Here is an 18,660-nt window from a genome sequence, read left to right on the forward strand (position 1 = left end):
CAAGCTATACATATGCAGATAATCTATGCATGGTACCCAAGGTAACTATATATACACCAGTATGCATTAATTTGGATAGTACATATGCTATATAAATTAAATTGGTGTTTATATACCCATTGTCTTCAGGGCTGCCCAGAGAAATTAAGGGGCCCAGGGCAAAGAGTTAAAGTGGGGCCCTTGACCCAAGTTGTAAGGTGAAGACCAAAAAAAAAAAAGGTCACAACCTGCTGGCAATGACAATAACTACCCATCACCAACCATATCTCCTTATCTATAAGCTTGCTACACTGCTCCTCTGAAGAATACTGTGACTGCTCTATTAGAGTATATCGATCTTCTAACAGGTATTCAAGGGGCCCAAAATGCCCCAGTTGCCCCCCCCCCCCCCCCTGTGGGCGGCCCTGATTGTCTTTGTATAAGTGCATGCAGTGTAGATGCATGTCAACAATAACACATACATATGATATGTACGTATGTGCTCATGATGGTGGCAGCTATAGATCACGGATGGTCTATAGATCCAACGAAAAACACTTAAAATTAAACTGGTCCCAGTGCTTTGACTCTGTGCTCTAGTTGTCAGTACTATTATAATTATACAGACCCCAAATTATAGCACACATCCCTGTGTGTAAAAGTAACTACTATACATAATCTATCCAAGTGTGTTACATTATCACTAATAATGCATGGGAGAACTGTTGACAGGATCTGCACTTAATAAAATAAACATAGATGTACATTATTCTGCATCATAATAATTTTGTACAAAATAGCTATGTTGTGTGTATTACCATGAAACTTTTATGTACAAGGACGTTTCCAAAAGTCCAAAAGTGTTGCCTTCTTTTTAGTGCTGGTGATGGCACTGCTACTCCTAAGTAGACAAAAGAACTACCGTAATGCAAAAGCAAAACAGTTTATATAATAATAATATCAAGGGCACTATTACAATACAACCTTGGAGCTGTCTAGTTGCATACTGGCACTGCCCTGCACTACTCTTGAGGGTTACATCATGCTAATGCTGAATCAAAAAGGATGAGTAAGAATGTGAATTACACACAAAATATATGGTGGAAAGGCAAAGGACTTAGTTGAAACTAATTACAAGGCAGCAACTGCAATTAACTTGAATGGTCATGTCAGGTCAGCACAAACTGTTGAACAGCTGATGGTGCATTTACATTATGAACATTTATACTTTGAACGTGTGATGGGCACACGATGTCTTGAAGGAGCACAAGAGTCAAGACATCTACAGCAGTGCGTAGGTTTTAGTTCATTAGATGTACAAACAAACACCTTTTAATGCTATAATGCAGGGCACAATTTGTGTACACAAAATATTTGTTCAAAAATGTTCCAGGGAAAGCACCAAAGCCCCCCCCCCCCCCCCAAGACAATCCACTTCAAATCTGAACCCCTTCCAGACTACACTTCTGATTATGCTACTTTCTGTTAAAAAAAAAACTCCTACCGATGCATATCTCATTGTCATTACTAATATAGGTACATTCTACATAACAACTAGTGATACCACGATATATCGTAAATCACAACAGTTGCGACAGAAATATTTCATGATAATTGTGATAGAAAAAAAGCAATATCATGACATAAAAGAACACAAATCATTTAGTGAAAAATGACTTGATAATTACAAAATTTGAGGATATTTTTCTGGCAATAAGTAGTAATATAAAAAAACAAGTGTCAAAATTGACTGAATAAACTTGTCCTGGGAAAACATTAACATATTTAATATACTGTATGGTAACTATCATGATATAAGTCCCATGACATTGTGATTATTGTGATATCAAAATTTTCATATCATGGCATCACTAATAATAATACCTTTTATGTTTCTTTGTCTTTGGTGATGATACAACAGTGTCATCTGATGCAATCACTTGACGGTTTAAGCAAACGTCAATGTGTTTGTTCAACAGGTCATTGTCACATTGAACCAGTTTGTTACATACTGGACAAGTAACAGAACTAGAACTGCTCTCGGTACCACTGATGGTTGTCACACTATGATCATTTGCTGATGTCAATACAGAAGATGTTTGCTGTTCTGGTTCATGTGACAGTTGAGTATAATAGTCTAATGTTTGCTTTCCTATGTCCTTCTTGCTCAGTGATGATACACGAACACCTAAACAATAAAAACACCTAAACACCATCACCAGCCTGCATACTACTTTGTCTTACTGCATTGGTAATTATTAAGATTTTAAGTCTGCATTTCAAAATTCAAAATATTTCATGTATCAAGACTGGGATAGAGCAGTCAATCACCCAAATAAAACACTCAGTAATTCTAATAGAACTGCAAACTTACCATTTATCAATAAATGGGAAGTATTGTTCTATTCAAACTCTTCTGAAATGCATTATCTTATAATTTGGAAGGAGTTATTAGTATGCTTGTTAAGCATACGCACTTATAAGAAGTTGCTAGGAGAGCATTAATAACCACCATGTTTTTCAAGCAATTTGGGTACCAGTATTCAGTCAAATTGTTTGCTTCAGTCGAGGAAACAGCAACCCTAAGAAGTCAGTTATCATTACTAAAGGTGGTATTATCTGCTAGACACATTCCTGGTGATACATCAAGTCCACTGTGACACACCTGGTTTGTTCTAATGGTCCTTTCCTGCCATTCTAAATAGTACGAGCTTGTAGCAGCAATCTTAACTCTATGCACTTAACAAGCAGGTGTCTAGCACAAGTATCAAATGCGTGCTTAACAGGCAATGTGTACTCAATAACTAGAGTAACCACCCTCCCTTACTAGATGATTACTGTCAAGGTGATGAGAAACAAAGAATCAATAATAATGTTGAATTATGTACTGTATAATACATTTTACATGTATTTCTGAATGTACACTGTAAATGACTGTTCAATTAGAGTATTTTATGCCACAGAAATAGTGTATTTAATTAGAGTAGTTTGACCACTTGTATTTGTACAGTGTAGATGTTTCATTTTTCACATGGTCACAATTCGTGTACCCACATACAACAATCAAGCTGTACATATCAATATATGGAATTTGTTGATGATAAAGACTAGTGAGAAATAAAGGCTAATGATACAGAAAGCTTACTAAGCTAATCAAAATAGCAAACACTCCGATACCATTGCTTGACAGTGATCATTAATTTAAATGAAACAACTAAGTCAATCATTTCATGTTTACCTGCATACAAAAAGTAGCCATGTACCAACCAACACTTACCCATTAGTCTTAATCTCAGTGGTTGTGGACTACAAGACTGTATCTCTGTTCTCAGCAAATCTGAGGCAACTTTGTACAGTTCATCAGCACAAGACACTGGCCTAGTAGTTGGAGTTGATCTACTCTTCACTACAAACTGAACCGTTTTCATTTTCAGGGTAATCTGATGACCCTATACCATAAGATTACAATTAGTGGAATAGTGATCAGCCATAGTTTATGTAGCTACAGGTGTACAATAACACTTACTACCAGAAATAGTAAAACTTATAACTACTGCCACTTATACTGAAATAAAAAGGAAGTAGGTGCATGTGGCCCTGATGTGGGATCAGTGTTTCATCTAATTTTTGTACCTCTTACTACAAAGCAGGGCAGTTTTACTGGATATATTGAACAGTACCTATCAGTCACAGACAGGAGCTATATGTGTTCACCGTACAAACTTAGCATATGACAGGTTTAAAAGAAATGATTCCAAGTTTTATTAAGTATGACCAGTACTCTTGGTTGACATGGTTACAGATATAAAGTCTACAACCAGCAGAAAAAAATTATTGCAGTTTATAACTATCAGACACACAGTAGTATGCTGTGCAAGCAAGAAAGCTGACATGCCACACCATAGGTACATGCATATTGACAAGAAAACGAAAACATGATTCATGCATGCATAAGCTCCACGGTCCCTTCATTTATTTACTCCAGCCATCCCTAGACAAGGTTTCATTTTTTTCCAAAGTGGTTTGTGGGGGCCAAAATTTTCCTTTTGCACACTTTATAAAAACTGCAAATGCGTAACTCAATTGCCTTGGAAGTTGCATATAAACAGTCTATATAAAGTTAGTTCACATACCCAGTTTTTTACAAATCTGATTAAAAATGATATTCATTGGCAGAAATCAGACAAGTTTTGTCATGGCTACAGGGTGAACCACGAATGGGATAACTTGAAAATGTACATCATTTTGAAAGAAATCGGAGTAACAGCAACCAACAAGTATATAATCATGATATTCTAATAAAACAGTCACTGCAGGGTTAATTAAAATAGTGCACAAAAGAGTTTTTAAAAAAGATATCAGGGTTCAAAGCAGGCACCTTACTTACACCTAACACAAATCCTTAACCACTGGCACCTCAAGCCTCCAAAACACTATTAGTTATTAACATCACTGCAGCCATTTCTTGGCTACCACCTTTGATTTCAGAACTGTTTTTAACCCAGGAATTTTAAAGGCTGCACCCTATTTTACACCTTGGCTGTTTTTGCGCGGACAGTTATAACCCAAGCAGTCCCATTGATTTACCCAATAAAAGTCATATACCTTATCAGTTCACAAGTAATTAAATTCACAAGTAAATAATGTGCACTGTGCATAAATACTCTGTGACATAAAGCTTATATATTGTACAATATAGTCAGCTTGCTCCTGCTGCAAAATCCTCATTCCTTTAAAAGTACTCTTTACATACTTTGGACACCTTTTTGTATGTCACCACGAATGTGACAATGCACTGCTGAATGATAGCAAAAAGAGACCAGGATGGAATCCTCGGCAGCTGTCATGCTTAACTTGTGCTTAATACACAAGGAAGATGGTAAAGAAAATGACCTGAAGCATTTTGTTGACATTAGCGCTGATCAGTGCAATTGTTTGGGTATCATACATGGAGAAAAGTGTATTGTAATATCCATTCCCCCAGATTACATAACTGTATTCACCTGTAGCAGCATCATACCCGAAAATGAAGGAACTGAATAGAGCATGCATGGCGAGCACATAAGCGATGTAACATTTGAACAACTTCTTAACCGGTATATCAGTTCTTGTACATGACAACTGCAACATGAGCCAAGATAAACACCCCAAGCTCCTCAATGATCATTGTTCCCTGCATAACAGCAAACAATATGAAGTAACATATCGGCTGGGAATTGGTGGGAACCACGAAGGTTGAAAGTGTCAAAAGATAGGCAGTAACACATTGGAACACTATACCACCATTGTAAAACATGAGTACTTAGAACCCCAAAGGAAGTGCGAAGCTCCTTTATTAGCATATGTACAATGATGATATAGCTAATCATTAGCAACTGTGCTGTCAGCAAAATGACTGATGATACAATTAGCGGAAGGAGTACTGAATTCAGAGCGGACACACAATAAAAGGATAAGTCATCTCCATGCTTGGTGATGACCATGGAGGTTTGGTTGCCTTTTCGAATGACCACAAGGAAACTGTCAGTAGTGTAGACGATGTCCAGTAGCTGTCCAATCCCATAATTCTCAATGGTACAGTTATAGTTGATACAATATGGTATTGTAGTGACTTGTTGGAGATTAGGAACACCACTACCACCTGTTGGTTGATGAGTAGCACATTCTTGAACTGCTTCTGCCACTGATGCTGATACTGAAGCTGCTGCCTTACTAACAGCAAGGATGAAGAGGAGGAATGGAACATGTAAACCATTAACTACTCTTGAGGACTACAATCAAAGTATAGTAAGGCATAAGTGTGACGTTATGCTAAAATATCAATACCAGTGATAGTTAAGTATTTGATAGTATAAAGGACAAAGTGAAATGGTGTGAGGCACACACATAATTCAAAGATTAATGCACACCACTGGCAGCTGAATCTGTATACATGCTGCATTCCACCAATCTTCTGAGGTCCAAGATGTGCTACATCACAACCTGAAGTATGGACCACAAAGGTTTGGGCGTGACACATTAAAAAACATTATCCAAAAACTCACTTTTCCCTGATGACAATGAGGCAGTATTGGTTAGGTAAAACTAAGCCCAAACAAGCTGTCAGATCGACCCGGAACACTTTCAACAAGTTGCAATGAATTTTTTTTTTTAAATTGGAATTTTCTAGTGACTGACTGAGTAACTGACTGACTGAGTAACTGACTGACTGAGTAACTGACTGACTGAGTAACTGACTAATGCCTTCAGACAAGCGTAACTTGATAATGGCTAAGGCTACGGGCTTGATTTTTCACTGCTCGACGTTGCTTCTGCCAGACATGTGCCTTTTGCAGTACTTACCAGTGTCATCCTTTGTGTCCCATTCATCTTTGCTGACAGTAAAAAGTGTCGATTTGGTGATAGTGCATGGTGGCTTCCCTTCGTAACAGAAATTGTTCTATTTTTTATAGTGGCTACTTTAATTGCAGAGGTGCTTGTCGAACAGTTAGACGTTGATGCTGAAATCAATTGTGGGGATTGATTAACACTCACGTGATTAGGATGCATGACTTGGATTTCTCTATGAAAACCACTCAGATGGAGAGCGTTTTGTTATCCTCACCATCCTACGAGTTGAAAAACATTGGGCTAAGGTGAAAACTAGTACTATACCTTATTCATCGATCGTTTCCACATGTTTTTGAATACGGACACGCCCCCATCACGAAGCTACCACTCTGGATGGAGTAACCACTCTACAAGCAAGCTTACCTGCCTAGGCCTTTAATGAACTGCGTAGTTTTTCCATAAACAATTCAAAAGCACTGATTAAAACTTTAAACTTGCGTAATGGAAATTCTCCGTGATATCTCTAGGATATGTCCATTTATCATAACAGAACATACTAGCTGCTGACCCATAATCAAAAAATTTAGGCTTGCATATATAATACATCCAGTGGCTGCACTCGTATTGGCTTGGGTGATTGATTGCCCTGTACAGGCTATCAGCCTAATAAGTGTTACATATTAGCTGTAACACGGGAATTCGGGCTTTGCCTGATATGTAGGCCCTCGGGCAGTCGGGCATACATATCAGGCAAAGCCCTCATGCCCATATTACAACTATTACATGTATCACACATTATTAGAATCAACATACAACATTATAGCGTGAATTCAAACCACTACAGTACATAAGTTATGTTGTGATACAAAACTTGGCTTCAACATTACTATAGCACACCAGGGTCTTCAGCTTACCACATACTACGCATAAGTCAATAGTAAAACACTATTTGCACTGAGAAGTACAGAACAATATGCATATTCCACTAGCTTAGTCAACCATCTCATAGTTGTTTAAAGCGTTAAGAAAGGGCATTATTCACTAAATAACACAGGAATAACTGTTTGTTATTTCCATGAGTGTAATGTAGGTGTAAAGAACAGTAGTCAGCTGCAGTTCGTAGCTCACCTTTAGGTTTTTATGGGCTAAATCATCAGCTAAACACTTGCATAATTCTAAACATTTCTGTTCTAACTCCTCAGGTTTGTTTATCTCAGAAAAAGTTCTTTGAAAATAACACATACACTGTACATACGTACATAGTGCCTAATCTCAACTATACCTTTCCGTGCTAATGCTCTTTCTCTCATAATCACTGGAAAGAGAGAAAATACATTACAACGGTTACATTGATCATGCAAAACAATTTACTGTACAGTACTCCTGAACTTGTAGTTACAACTTACGTGCAGACTTCAATAGATCCAAGTCCCAAACATGCTCTGAGTAAAAACTGAAACATACTCTTTGAAAATAGCAAGTATATGATGGCTCTTCGGTCATAAATATCTTTACATGTTTGTACATCCAAAGCATTGAGCATCCTTTCTGACACTTTGCCTATACCTGAGACCTATCACAAGACAATGAATATTTGAACTCTTCAAGAGCATCCGTCCTTGCTGCAACATTGCACACATGTGAATTATTTCAGTGCAGTGCAAGAGAATCAAGTACCTTAAATAAACATGTCCCAAGTAATTGCATGCATATAGGCAGATGTAGGAGACACAGGCACAAGAGACCTACCCTGTAAGAGGGATGAAAGGCAAAGATAAAACAGTGTTTATTCCATTGGGAGGGGAAAAATCTCATGGTACACAAGCTACATTCTTTCTCATACCTTTGGTTAGTATGAATGAAGGACAGTTAGACTCTGTTTGACACCTTTTGAGAAAAAATTGACTCCCTGTGTATTTGAATCTCTGAGAGAATTGATAGTTAAGTGTACTCAGTGCTTTAAAAAATCAGTATTGTTATAATTTGCAATAAAAATTTATCATCGATTGAACTCATGGTTTCGCATGTGTTCTTGTTCAACCAGTTTGAGCTCAAACTGGTCTTCAGCACTCGGCTTTCCCTCATGTTATATCTGTCTCTTACCCACATTTTTACTTGGTATATCTTTTGTACAGGGGGGGTGTACGTCACTTATGGCAATGCTTTACCTAACGCATATGGTACTCTACAGATACATAAATAAATGGCCCTGAAATTACACCGTGCAGCCAGCATAAAATTTATTATACAGACTTGCCTTTCTTATAGATAACTTATGTACAAACTCCAGTACTGATTCTCTGGTGGGGACTAAAAAGTACTGACCATTTGGCTTGTTCATATCTGATGCAATCTTAGCTAGTAACATATTAGGGGCTATCCCTGCACTGGCTGTTAACTTTGTTCGGGCAAACACACGATCACGTATCTCTTTTACAGTGTCCTGAATCAACTGCCAATATTTTTCAGGTATCTCTGTGCTCCATGAGGACTCAAAATCATCACAATTATCTTCAGTTAAAGAGTTTGAAACTTCTGAAGTACTAATTCCACAGGATAAACTATTTTGTGTAATTTCTTGTACATATGCAGTCAGGTCAAGATATGCCTCATCAATTCCAGCTTGGGAGAAGTTTGGGTCATATTCTGACAATATTTCTCCAACTTGCTTACTAACTGTGATGTACTTATCATAATTTCCTTTCACGATCACCAAATTAGGACACAACTTTTTTGCAATAAAACCCGGCATTGCAGCACGCACACCATACCTGCGTGCTAGGTAATTTGAAGTTGACTATAAAGAAAAAACATGTAAAGCTCAAACATGCACAAAATAATATGATCATATGTGCATACAAAGATGTTCAATTTCCCGTGTATGTACAAAGTGAACTTTTAGTAGCATGGTAATTAAGTTGTACCATAAGACATAAAACTTTGAAGGTTGACGAATCAGTTTAATTCGTCAACAAATTATTTGTCAACTGTCACATAAGTGCCTTTATAAGTAGTGTTTAGAACTTTAGATCTATGATTTCTGTCAACATCTAATTTGTCAAAGCTAAGTAAGTAAAGATTCATCAACTTTTCCTTCCATCAAAATTTACTGTTGCATTTTTGGTGCTTGACTTTTCATTTCATACAAATTTGTAAATTATACTCACCAGCATACTTTGGCCTCCCACTGCCATAGGCACCTCTCTCAAGCTGGGATCATCCCTTATTTCAACTGCTGCATAAAATGCATCCATGTCAATATGGACGATGACACGATTCAATGTTCTTGATCTCTCCAATGTTTCAATCTCCTTGTCAACAACAATTAAAGCTGATGATTTTTGTGAGTCTGTAAGCTGTTTCATCTTAGCAAGTAGCTGGTTGATTCTACTAGTAAGTTGGCTTTCCTTCTTGACTTCGTTTTCATAATATTTTGATCCTTTTGATGCGCTGAGAATAATTTCATTAATACGCTCTCTATCTAATCCTTCCATCCCAGCTTTGTGAACGTTGAGGCCCATCCTAGACAATGGTGCAGTTGCTCCGCCTGAGCTGCAGCTGGTAGCAGCAAGTGCTGGGGATTTCACAATAGGCGAGGGTAAGTCTGTGTCCAGGCTACTAGTTGACTCGCAAGAGTTTTCAGATAGTCCCAAACACTCAACCATTCTTGAAGAATCATCACTTTTACTTGTATCTCCTTCAGTTTCGAGTTCAAGAAAGCAATCCATCCCTCCAGGTGCTAAGCACCACTTAAATAATAAATGGCGTAAAATTATATACACGCTTACAATCAATCCATGGGTAAGTACCGGTATGTAATGAATGCAATGGCGGACCCAGAGGGGGACACAGAGGCATGTTCCGCCTCCTCCCCTCACCCCACCCAAAAATAATATTCTGTACCTCGTTCTGTACACAAGATCGAAATACTCTAATAGAGCAGTCATGATCAGTCGGATACTGGTTAGTTCCTCATATAAAAGTCACGAAATACGTAGGATAAGTATTTATAAATACAAAGAGATTGTATTGTTGATGCCTCTTATATTCTAATAGTTCTGCTGGTTCTAGTAGTTCTAATGGTTCTGCCGGTTCCAGTGGTTCTGCTGGTTCTCGTGGTTCTAATGGTTCTACTGGTTCTGTAGTTCCCGTGGTTGTCATGGTTCTGCTGGTTCTGATGGTTCTGTTAGTTCCAGTGGTTCTGATGGTTCTGTTAGTTCCAGTGGTTCTGATGGTTCTAATGGTTCTGCTGGTTCCAGTGGTTCTCATGGTTCTGCCGGTTCTAATGGTTCTGTAGTTCCCGTGGTTTTCATGGTTCTGCTGGTTCTAGTGGTTCTGCCTATTCTAGTGGTTCTGCTGGTTCCAGTGGTTCTGCTGGTTCTAATGGTTATGCTGGTTCTAATGGTTCTGCTGGTTCTCACAGTTCTGCTGGTTCTAGTGGTTCTGCTGGTTTCAATGGTTCTACTGGTTCTTCTGGTTCCAGTGGTTCTGCTGGTTCTCATGGTTCTGTTGGTTCTCGTGGTTCTAATGGTTCTGCTGGTTCTAGTAGTTCTAATGGTTCTAGTGGTTCTGCTGGTTGTCGTGGTTCTAATGGTTCTGCTGGCTCTAATGGATCTGTAGTTCCCGTGGATCTCATTGTTCTGCTGATTCTAGTGGTTCTGCTGGTTCCAGTGGTTCTGCTGGTTCTAATGGTTCTGCTGGTTCTCACGGTTCTGCTGGTTCTAGTGGTTCTGCTGGTTTCAATGGTTCTGCTGGTTCTAGTAGTTCTAATGGTTCTTCTGGTTCTACTGGTTCCAGTGGTTCTGCTAGTTCTCGTGGTTCTGTTGGTTCTCGTGGTTCTAATGGTTCTGCTGGTTCTAGTAGTTCTAATGGTTCTGCTGGTTCCAGTGGTTCTGCTGGTTGTCGTGGTTCTAATGGTTCTGCTGGCTCTAATGGATCTGTAGTTGCCGTGGTTCTCATGGTTCTGCTGGTTCTAGTGGTTCTGCTGGTTCCAGTGGTTCTGCTGGTTCTCATGGTTCTAATGGTTCTGCTGGTTCTCACGGTTCTGCTGGTTCTAGTGGTTCTGCTGGTTTCAATGGTTCTGCTGGTTCTAGTGGTTCTAATGGTTCTTCTGGTTCCAGTGGTTCTGCTGGTTCTCGTGGTTCTGTTGGTTCTCGTGGTTCTAATGGTTCTGCTGGTTCTAGTAGTTCTAATGGTTCTGCTGGTTCCAGTGGTTCTGCTGGTCCTCGTGGTTCTAATGGTTCTGCTGGCTCTAATGGATCTGTAGTTCCCGTGGTTCTCATGGTTCTGCTGGTTCTAGTGGTTCTGTTGGTTCCAGTGGTTCTGCTGGTTCTAATGGTTCTAATGGTTCTGCTGGTTCTTGTGGTTCTGCTGGTTCTAGTGGTTCTGCTGGTTTCAATGGTTCACCTGGTTCTAGTGGTTCTAATGGTTCTTCTGGTTCTACTGGTTCCAGTGGTTCTGCTGGTTCTCGTGGTTCTAATGGTTCTGCTGGTTCTAGTAGTTCTAATGGTTCTGCTGGTTCCAGTGGTTCTGCTGGTTCTCGTGGTTCTAATGGTTCTCTAATTCCCATGGTTCTGCTGGTTCTAGTGGTTCTGCTGGTTCTAGTGGTTCTGCTGGTTCTAATAGTACTACTGGTTCTGCTGGTTCCAGTGGTTCTGCTGGTTCTTGTGGTTCTCATGGTTCTAGTGGTTCCAATGGTTCTGCTGGTTCCAATGGTTCTGCTAGTTCCAGTGGTTCTACTGGTTCACATGGTTCTGCTGGTTCCAATGATTCTGCTGGTTCTAGTGGTTCTGCTAGTTCCAATGGTTCTCCTGGTTCTGATGTTTCCAGTGGTTCTGCTGGTTCTCATGGTTCTGGGTAGTGTCTAATCACTGGACTGGACTACTGGACTGGAACACTGGAATGGACTACTGGACTGACATTTTTTGGTTTTTAATACTCTTGGGTGACCTGTGACAACATTTCAGCACTGAGTGGTTAATACGATCCTAAAAAGGTGCTGTCAAATTGATTCAATCAAATGTCTACTCTACAGTATAGCAGATACTGACATGTAGGTATTCCCAAAAATGTTTCTCTCACTCTTAGGCACAATTGATTATTATGATATAACTTTATATAACATTATGTATATTGTGTGAATTGGTGACTAGTCTGTGTAATGCGGTACATTTAATTTACCTACTTTTAAAACTTGTACATACTGTGTGCTATGACCATGCTATTTTCTATTCCTATTAACAGCTATGTAATGGCATTGTAATACAATTAATAAAATGCAGACATTTCATTCCAGTAATGAAATATAACCAGTTATGCGATGGGATCAAGTTTGTGTGTTCACACGCACACCATATGTTATAGAAAATTGCATCACAATAATCAAGTGTGCCTAACAGTGACAGAAACATTTTTAGGTATACCTATACATGTCAGTGTATCTGCTATACAGTAGAGTGGATACTGTCAAGCAGTGATTAGAATGCATTTAATTGAACCCATTTGGCTTATCACAGCAACATTTTAGGATTAAAGTAGCATAAATATACACCACTCAGTAATGAAATGTTGTCACATGCACAGTGACCCCACCTTAAATATGCATGAAACCAAAAATGTCAATCCAGTAGTCCATTCCATTATTCCAGTCCAATAGTCCAGTCCAGTGATTAGACACTACCTATGTACTTGTAGCTGACAATAGGCTGTTCGTTAAAAGAATAAAATATGGAGGTTGTAAAGGGCCATGCAGTTAGAACTGATGGGCTCAGAATGCAGCTAATAGTATCTCCAGTGCGTTAGCACCCATTTCTTCCTTGCACCCATTTCTTCCTTTTGAGAACTAACTGTTTTAGCATAGTTGTCAGACATGTCATTCTTGCTGCATTAATGTGACATCATTATTTAATTATATCCCATTTTTACAACTTGGTGATGCTAGGGTAACCAGATTCTGCCTTTTTGTGAAGGGGTGGGCACTACCAGACTACTTGTACCCCAGGATTCCATCGGATCAACTGTCGCAGCCATGACCTTGACAATGTATCACTTGTGAGTTTTTTTATTTTTGATTACAGGTCGTGCTTATAAGTATATGTTTATTCTGTGGTGTATAATTGAGCAAGGCCACTAACCCCCCCTTCCCCCCCCCCCCATTTCACAATATGTTTACATGGTATCCTATCCTTGTATGCTACAATGTATGTACCTTTTCTATGGCAATTTGTTCAGAGTACCCTAGTTGAAAGGTGACATGAATGGATAGTATACGCATGCTAATGTATTCCTGGGTACTTTTAGCAAGTACAATGCCACGTATCACTATAATATTATTATACTCCCTTGTGTGGGAGAGTATATAGTAATTGTCTTATTATTTTTATTAACACTTTACAGTGACCAGCACTGAAGGTCTACAACAACATGTGCTGCAGCCTTAGGATTACTTAACCCAGTTTCAAGGACTTAGACTTAATGACTTATACAGTAGCTGGAAAGGTGTAATAGAAAAGGGGCCAAAGTAAGGAAAAAAATCCCTCCAACCCCAGGAATCGAACTGCAGGTCACCCAATGTCTAGTCGGGGCCACACTCAGTCTTCCTCCAGGAGGGATGGATTTTCTTCCTTAATCCTAAGGTATTTATTATTAACACTTGTGTGCAGTTAGGTGGTTATTCTCTCACTCCTCTTAATACTTTTGGTGAGATGCTTGTATCTAGCTGTTTCTTTCCCAAGTTGAATTGTCTGTTCCTCAGTACCCTCTACAGAAAATTAAGGAATATCTTTTTAGCAAAGGTTAGTCTAATTTATGGACAAAAATGTAGGCCCATGATTTTCCAACTTCTCTTCTGTGCATGCTATCGTTTCACTACACTCATGGTCCATTAGCTCTTGTCATAATGAACATAATGGACCCCCAAGTCTGTATTTGTAAGGTTTAGCTGCTATTCAGCTGTGAAGGTGCAAACTAATAGCTATCTCCATGCGTACGTGATGATCACCCAATAATATTTCTTTTTGCAATAGCATTCACGAAAAACTCATGGAGATGCAATGTGGTCTTGGCTGCCCTTCCATAATAAATACATTGAAACTACGTATTTAAAATTTAAAACATAGGATGGATTTCTTCTGAATTAGTTTCTGCAAGCAGATGAGAGTATAGTGTAATTAGTAAAGCTCCACATTCTTGTCTACCATTTTAGGGGATAGAATGGTTGACTGCTATTATTGGGGGATATCGTTTGCTAAGAAACAGAGAGTTGGCCAATTTTCTTTGTAGTGAGTTAGGTGCAGAAATACTACAAACTTATGAAAGGTGAAAAATACAGTGTAGTGCTGATCTGGTATGATAGAACAATTGGGTTTGTTTGCATGATTGGAAAATGTGTAGGGAAACATTCTTTAATATTGTCGTCACAGCCACTCTATTACTAGCTATTGCATTGCACTAAGTTAGCCCCAGTTCTCATGGTTCTACTGGTTCTGCTGGTTCCAGTGGTTCTCATGGTTCTGCTGGTTCTAATGGTTCTAGTGGTTCTAATAGTTCTGCTGGTTCCAGTAGTTCTTGTGGTTTTAATGGTTCTGCTGGTTGTGATGGTTCTACAGGTTCTAGTGGTTCTGCTGGTTTTAATGGTTTTTCTTGTTCCAGTGGTTATAAAGATTAAAAGTATCAACATTATCAAGGTGGATGGGTAAATGATTCCATAATCGGTTTGCTCTTGGGAAAAAGGAGTGCGTACATATAGGAGTCAATTCTCAAGGGTAATTGTAGGAATTTCCTGCTACTATTACGGGTGAGACTGGAAGCATTATGAAGGATGTGATTACAAGGGTAGGATAGGGTTGGGCAGTATTTCAATATTCAGTGTTGCCTATACGCACACAATGTTATGTTCAATATTGAATGCTGCAGCTATTATGAAAATACCACAATATCGTTTGTGCAGCAGTATTATTGCACAATTGCTAAGTGATGAACTGTAATGACTATACTAAGAAGCCTTAATCGTTATTATTAGTGCTTTACAGTGACCACAGGATTGATACAGACACTACAGAACAGACACTACAGAACCTAGAACCTGAACACTAATGGCCTGACAGTAACTTGTGCATGTCAGTTTCATTTGCCCATAATAATGCACTGAATAACTCATACCGGACATGGCAATGATTACAGTAATCGCATGGTCACCTTATTGCAATACTCGCAAGTAGAACTACCAGTACCACCCAACCCTACACAAGGGATATCTATGTATTGATTGATAATTTTATGAAACACTACTGAAGTTGGATTGTCTCTTTGCGTCTCTAACGATTGCCAATCAAGATAGCTGATGCACTAGAATAACAGGAATAATCACTAAACCCAAATCTGGCTGCTTTCCTTTGAATCATTTCTATTCAGTGAATATGTGTGGTGACCAGATAACTACAGCATATTCAGTAATAAGGCGGATGTAAGTCTGGTAGCATTTAGTTTTGACATCCTGTGAACACCGTCCAAAATTCCTTTGGAAAAATGCTAGGACATAATTCGCTCGACCGACAATTCCTGAAATAGCTATGTGCGGACCAAGAAAGGTTATGTGAAATTGTTAGACCAAGGTAAGCACTCTCTGTATCACGTAATCATTTAGCTTGTTGTGGTAAACAAGAGGAGAAGGTCAGAGTTCTAGTGGTTCTAATGGTTCCAGTGGTTCTAATGGTTGACTATATGGGTACAGTTGACCTGGGGATGATCAAGAACAGGGATTTGGTGACTTGCACGGGACCCTAGTGCTTTACAGATCACTGATTACGTATAAGTGCCTACTCTGGAAAAAGAGTTAGCACCAGCCACTCATTAAAACTAATCTATTATATATGTCATCTGCTAATTAGCGCCGCCATAGAAAAACTTTATATCACATAGCTATTACCAAGTTTTATACGTAGAACGTATATCACAAACACTAGACAATTCAGCTATTGGAAACATGTTTTACACTGCAAATAAAAGCTGCTCATGCCTAACAGGTTATAACATTGTACTACTGCTGAATGCTTAAGATTAGTAGGCATGGTCGCTGAAACTTGTAGGCTGCCACAACATTTTGAGTTTGTAAAGCTCACTGTTCACTTATCACAAGACTTGTGGCCACAATTAAACCATTAACACATAACATGTCTGAGTGCAGCACTCCTGTACATGTTCACTAGTCAATAGTCTAGTGATTGTATACACCACTGTACCCTTATTACGACGCTATAACATCATTATGTACAAGTGCAGATTGTCTAAGATACTGCTTTACATGGTATAATGTGACCCAATTTTTGAAAATTATTCTTCTGTACTCACACACCAGTGACGTTCACTTTTCACCATGAATGGATAGCCATGCACACCAATACACTTGCACATTTACATACCACTGACTTGTTCAGGGTGTTTGTCACAAGTGGATTTCTAGGGACATGTGCCAGCCATGGAATGATATTAAAATAACAATCAGGTCTTAAAAATTAAGCCCATACTAATACGTAGTACATAATCAACAGTAGAATGGACAAGAAGTAGTTTCCATTTTGTTCCCTACCTTTTGTGGAGCCGTAGAATGAAAAGTTTATGTTGCACGTATCTCAAGTTAAACATAATAGGATAAATCTCCAACAAGTGATCGACACATTTCTTTGTCCTACTTAATGTTTGTATGTGCTGTCAGTTTATAGAAGTTCACTAAAGGTCACATGCAAGGTGTTTATAAAACTAGATAGCTACCTCAGCACTACAGCCATTGAGCAAAGACTTGTACATAGGTGTTAAAGGCCCAAGCACTTGAAATGATACATTCTTATATGGTTTATCTGCACAGTAGTGCTGGGCAATATAACGAATATATTTTGTATCGTGATATATTTATTTATGTTGTGATATAATAGTTAGAAAATATTATCGTGATAGAGCTCAAGTGACTTACCCAGTACTATGTAAACTTGTAAAATGCTAGTTTTGCCACTGCACCCTCATTGAGAGTGTGTTAGTTATACCATTAGATATTCTGGTAACATTTACATCCAATCTAATATCCTTTCTACCATTTTGAAAGGTGCTAGGTAAATACACAGATATGTTTACAATGCAATGCAGAACAGTATTTCAAAGGGCCAATGCCGGCAATTACACTTGTATTAGATATACTGTAAGATGACAAAGGCATTGCAAATTCAACCTTAAGACTAAGTATTGTAACTTGAAAGCAATCAACTGTTATGGGTATACTGCATATCATGATATTCATATCATGAATAAATTTTTCCATGACATATGACATAAGAATCTATATCGCCCACAGACAGTGTTTGTATTAGAAGAAGTGGTGAAATGGATCACAGTGTGTTTTTCTCTGTGTTTCTGTTATTGTGGGGGGGGGGGTGATTTTTCAATTTGCAATTGTCTCTGGAAATTTTCCTGAAATAACCTGCCTGTATATCAATGGTTTGATTTCCAGCTGCATTGCTAAGCAAGGTAATGAAATATCTTTGTTACATAACTTATTGTTCATCAGTTAAACCTTACTACAGGTATAGGTTTTCATGAAATTGTTTATCCACCTTTTCACGCTGATAAAGTAGATTTACCTGCAGTAATTCTGTGGAATCCTTTCCTTATACATTCAAAGGTCTTGGGTCCAAATGTGCTTAAGTGTAATCAGTGTGGAAATTTAATGAGTACCACCTATTAGATGGATGATTCCAATGCAGCCAAACAGCCACATGTAATTCATTAGTGACATACTGTAGTGTACCTTGTAAGTGCTGTGTATACCTGTAATCAAAGACATAATGTTTTAGCCCATGATGAAAGTATTCTTGAGCTGTTACCCAGGATGATGATACCATTCATATTATCCCATCAAACTGGTTTTACAAAGGAGTTTCTGATATGTGTACAACGCTTTGCCGAAGAGGGATTAATTTCTATAACATGGAGTTGATGATTATAGAAAAATGCTGGGGACAATTTTGTAAAAAACAGGATTTGCTTTCTGTTGTAAGTGATGATGGTGACTTTTGGAAGTCTCCTATGTCGAATACACCAAGTAACAACATGTTGGCTAAATGTTTTTTTGTTGGTTTCTTGTGGCATGAAAACACATATTTACAAGAAATGGCGAACATGCCTATAGGTAATAGTATTAGCTTTGATCATACTTTCAAAATTGCATCCAACATTGGTTACACCAGAGAAGACAAAAAATGGATTAGTGAGTATGATTCAGCATTTTTAGTTTTAAATGATCAGGGGCAGCTTTTAACATGGCAAGGAACATATTTTGCTGAGGTGACTGTACTGTTACAAGCT

At 38.5% G+C, this 18,660-nt stretch overlaps 2 protein-coding genes across 3 annotated transcripts; one reads left to right on the forward strand and one right to left on the reverse strand.

Moving 5' to 3' along the window:
• Nucleotides 1–704: 704 nt before the first annotated feature.
• Nucleotides 705–10,200, reverse strand: LOC136265979 (DNA polymerase kappa-like). Of its 2 annotated transcripts, none has more exons than XM_066060918.1 (9): nt 10,098–10,196; nt 9,477–10,048; nt 8,567–9,106; nt 7,716–7,882; nt 7,592–7,624; nt 7,438–7,534; nt 3,257–3,428; nt 1,864–2,167; nt 705–880 (listed from the first exon to the last, which is right to left on the reverse strand). In XM_066060918.1, the coding sequence occupies exons 1-9, from the start codon at nt 10,165–10,167 to the stop codon at nt 808–810; spliced, it is 2,028 nt and encodes a 675-aa protein (XP_065916990.1). In that variant the 5' UTR covers nt 10,168–10,196; the 3' UTR covers nt 705–807. The 2 variants fall into 2 exon arrangements, with proteins under 2 accessions (XP_065916990.1, XP_065916991.1); XM_066060919.1 differs by lacking the exon at nt 705–880 and adding an exon at nt 908–1,030 and having other exon boundaries at nt 10,098–10,200.
• A 699-nt stretch (nt 10,201–10,899) lies between these two features.
• Nucleotides 10,900–14,974, forward strand: LOC136267504 (secreted protein C-like). The gene is made up of 7 exons (XM_066062672.1): nt 10,900–10,925; nt 11,071–11,274; nt 11,493–11,615; nt 11,896–12,165; nt 14,027–14,102; nt 14,513–14,625; nt 14,806–14,974. Exons 1-7 carry the CDS (start codon nt 10,900–10,902, stop codon nt 14,972–14,974), a joined length of 981 nt encoding a protein of 326 aa, XP_065918744.1.
• Nucleotides 14,975–18,660: the final 3,686 nt, after the last annotated feature.

The sequence above is a fragment of the Dysidea avara genome, chromosome 9 (assembly GCF_963678975.1).
Source record: "Dysidea avara chromosome 9, odDysAvar1.4, whole genome shotgun sequence".
NCBI lineage: Eukaryota > Metazoa > Porifera > Demospongiae > Dictyoceratida > Dysideidae > Dysidea > Dysidea avara.

Excerpts from the sequence above, each read along its gene's own strand:
- LOC136267504 (XM_066062672.1), top strand. The coding sequence starts at position 10,900 with ATGGTTCTGCTGGCTCTAATGGATCT. Across the intron at positions 10,926-11,070 it reads CTGCTGGCTCTAATGGATCT|TAGTTCTAATGGTTCTTCTG; the intron begins GTAGTTCCCGTG and ends TGCTGGTTCTAG. Across the intron at positions 14,103-14,512 it reads GGAATATCTTTTTAGCAAAG|GGGATAGAATGGTTGACTGC; the intron begins GTTAGTCTAATT and ends CTACCATTTTAG.
- LOC136265979 (XM_066060918.1), bottom strand. The coding sequence starts at position 10,167 with ATGCCTCTGTGTCCCCCTCTGGGTCCGCCATTGCATTCATTACATACC. Across the intron at positions 3,429-7,437 it reads TAGCCCATAAAAACCTAAAG|GGTCATCAGATTACCCTGAA; the intron begins GTGAGCTACGAA and ends CTTATGGTATAG. Across the intron at positions 2,168-3,256 it reads ACTGAGATTAAGACTAATGG|GTGTTCGTGTATCATCACTG; the intron begins GTAAGTGTTGGT and ends TTTATTGTTTAG.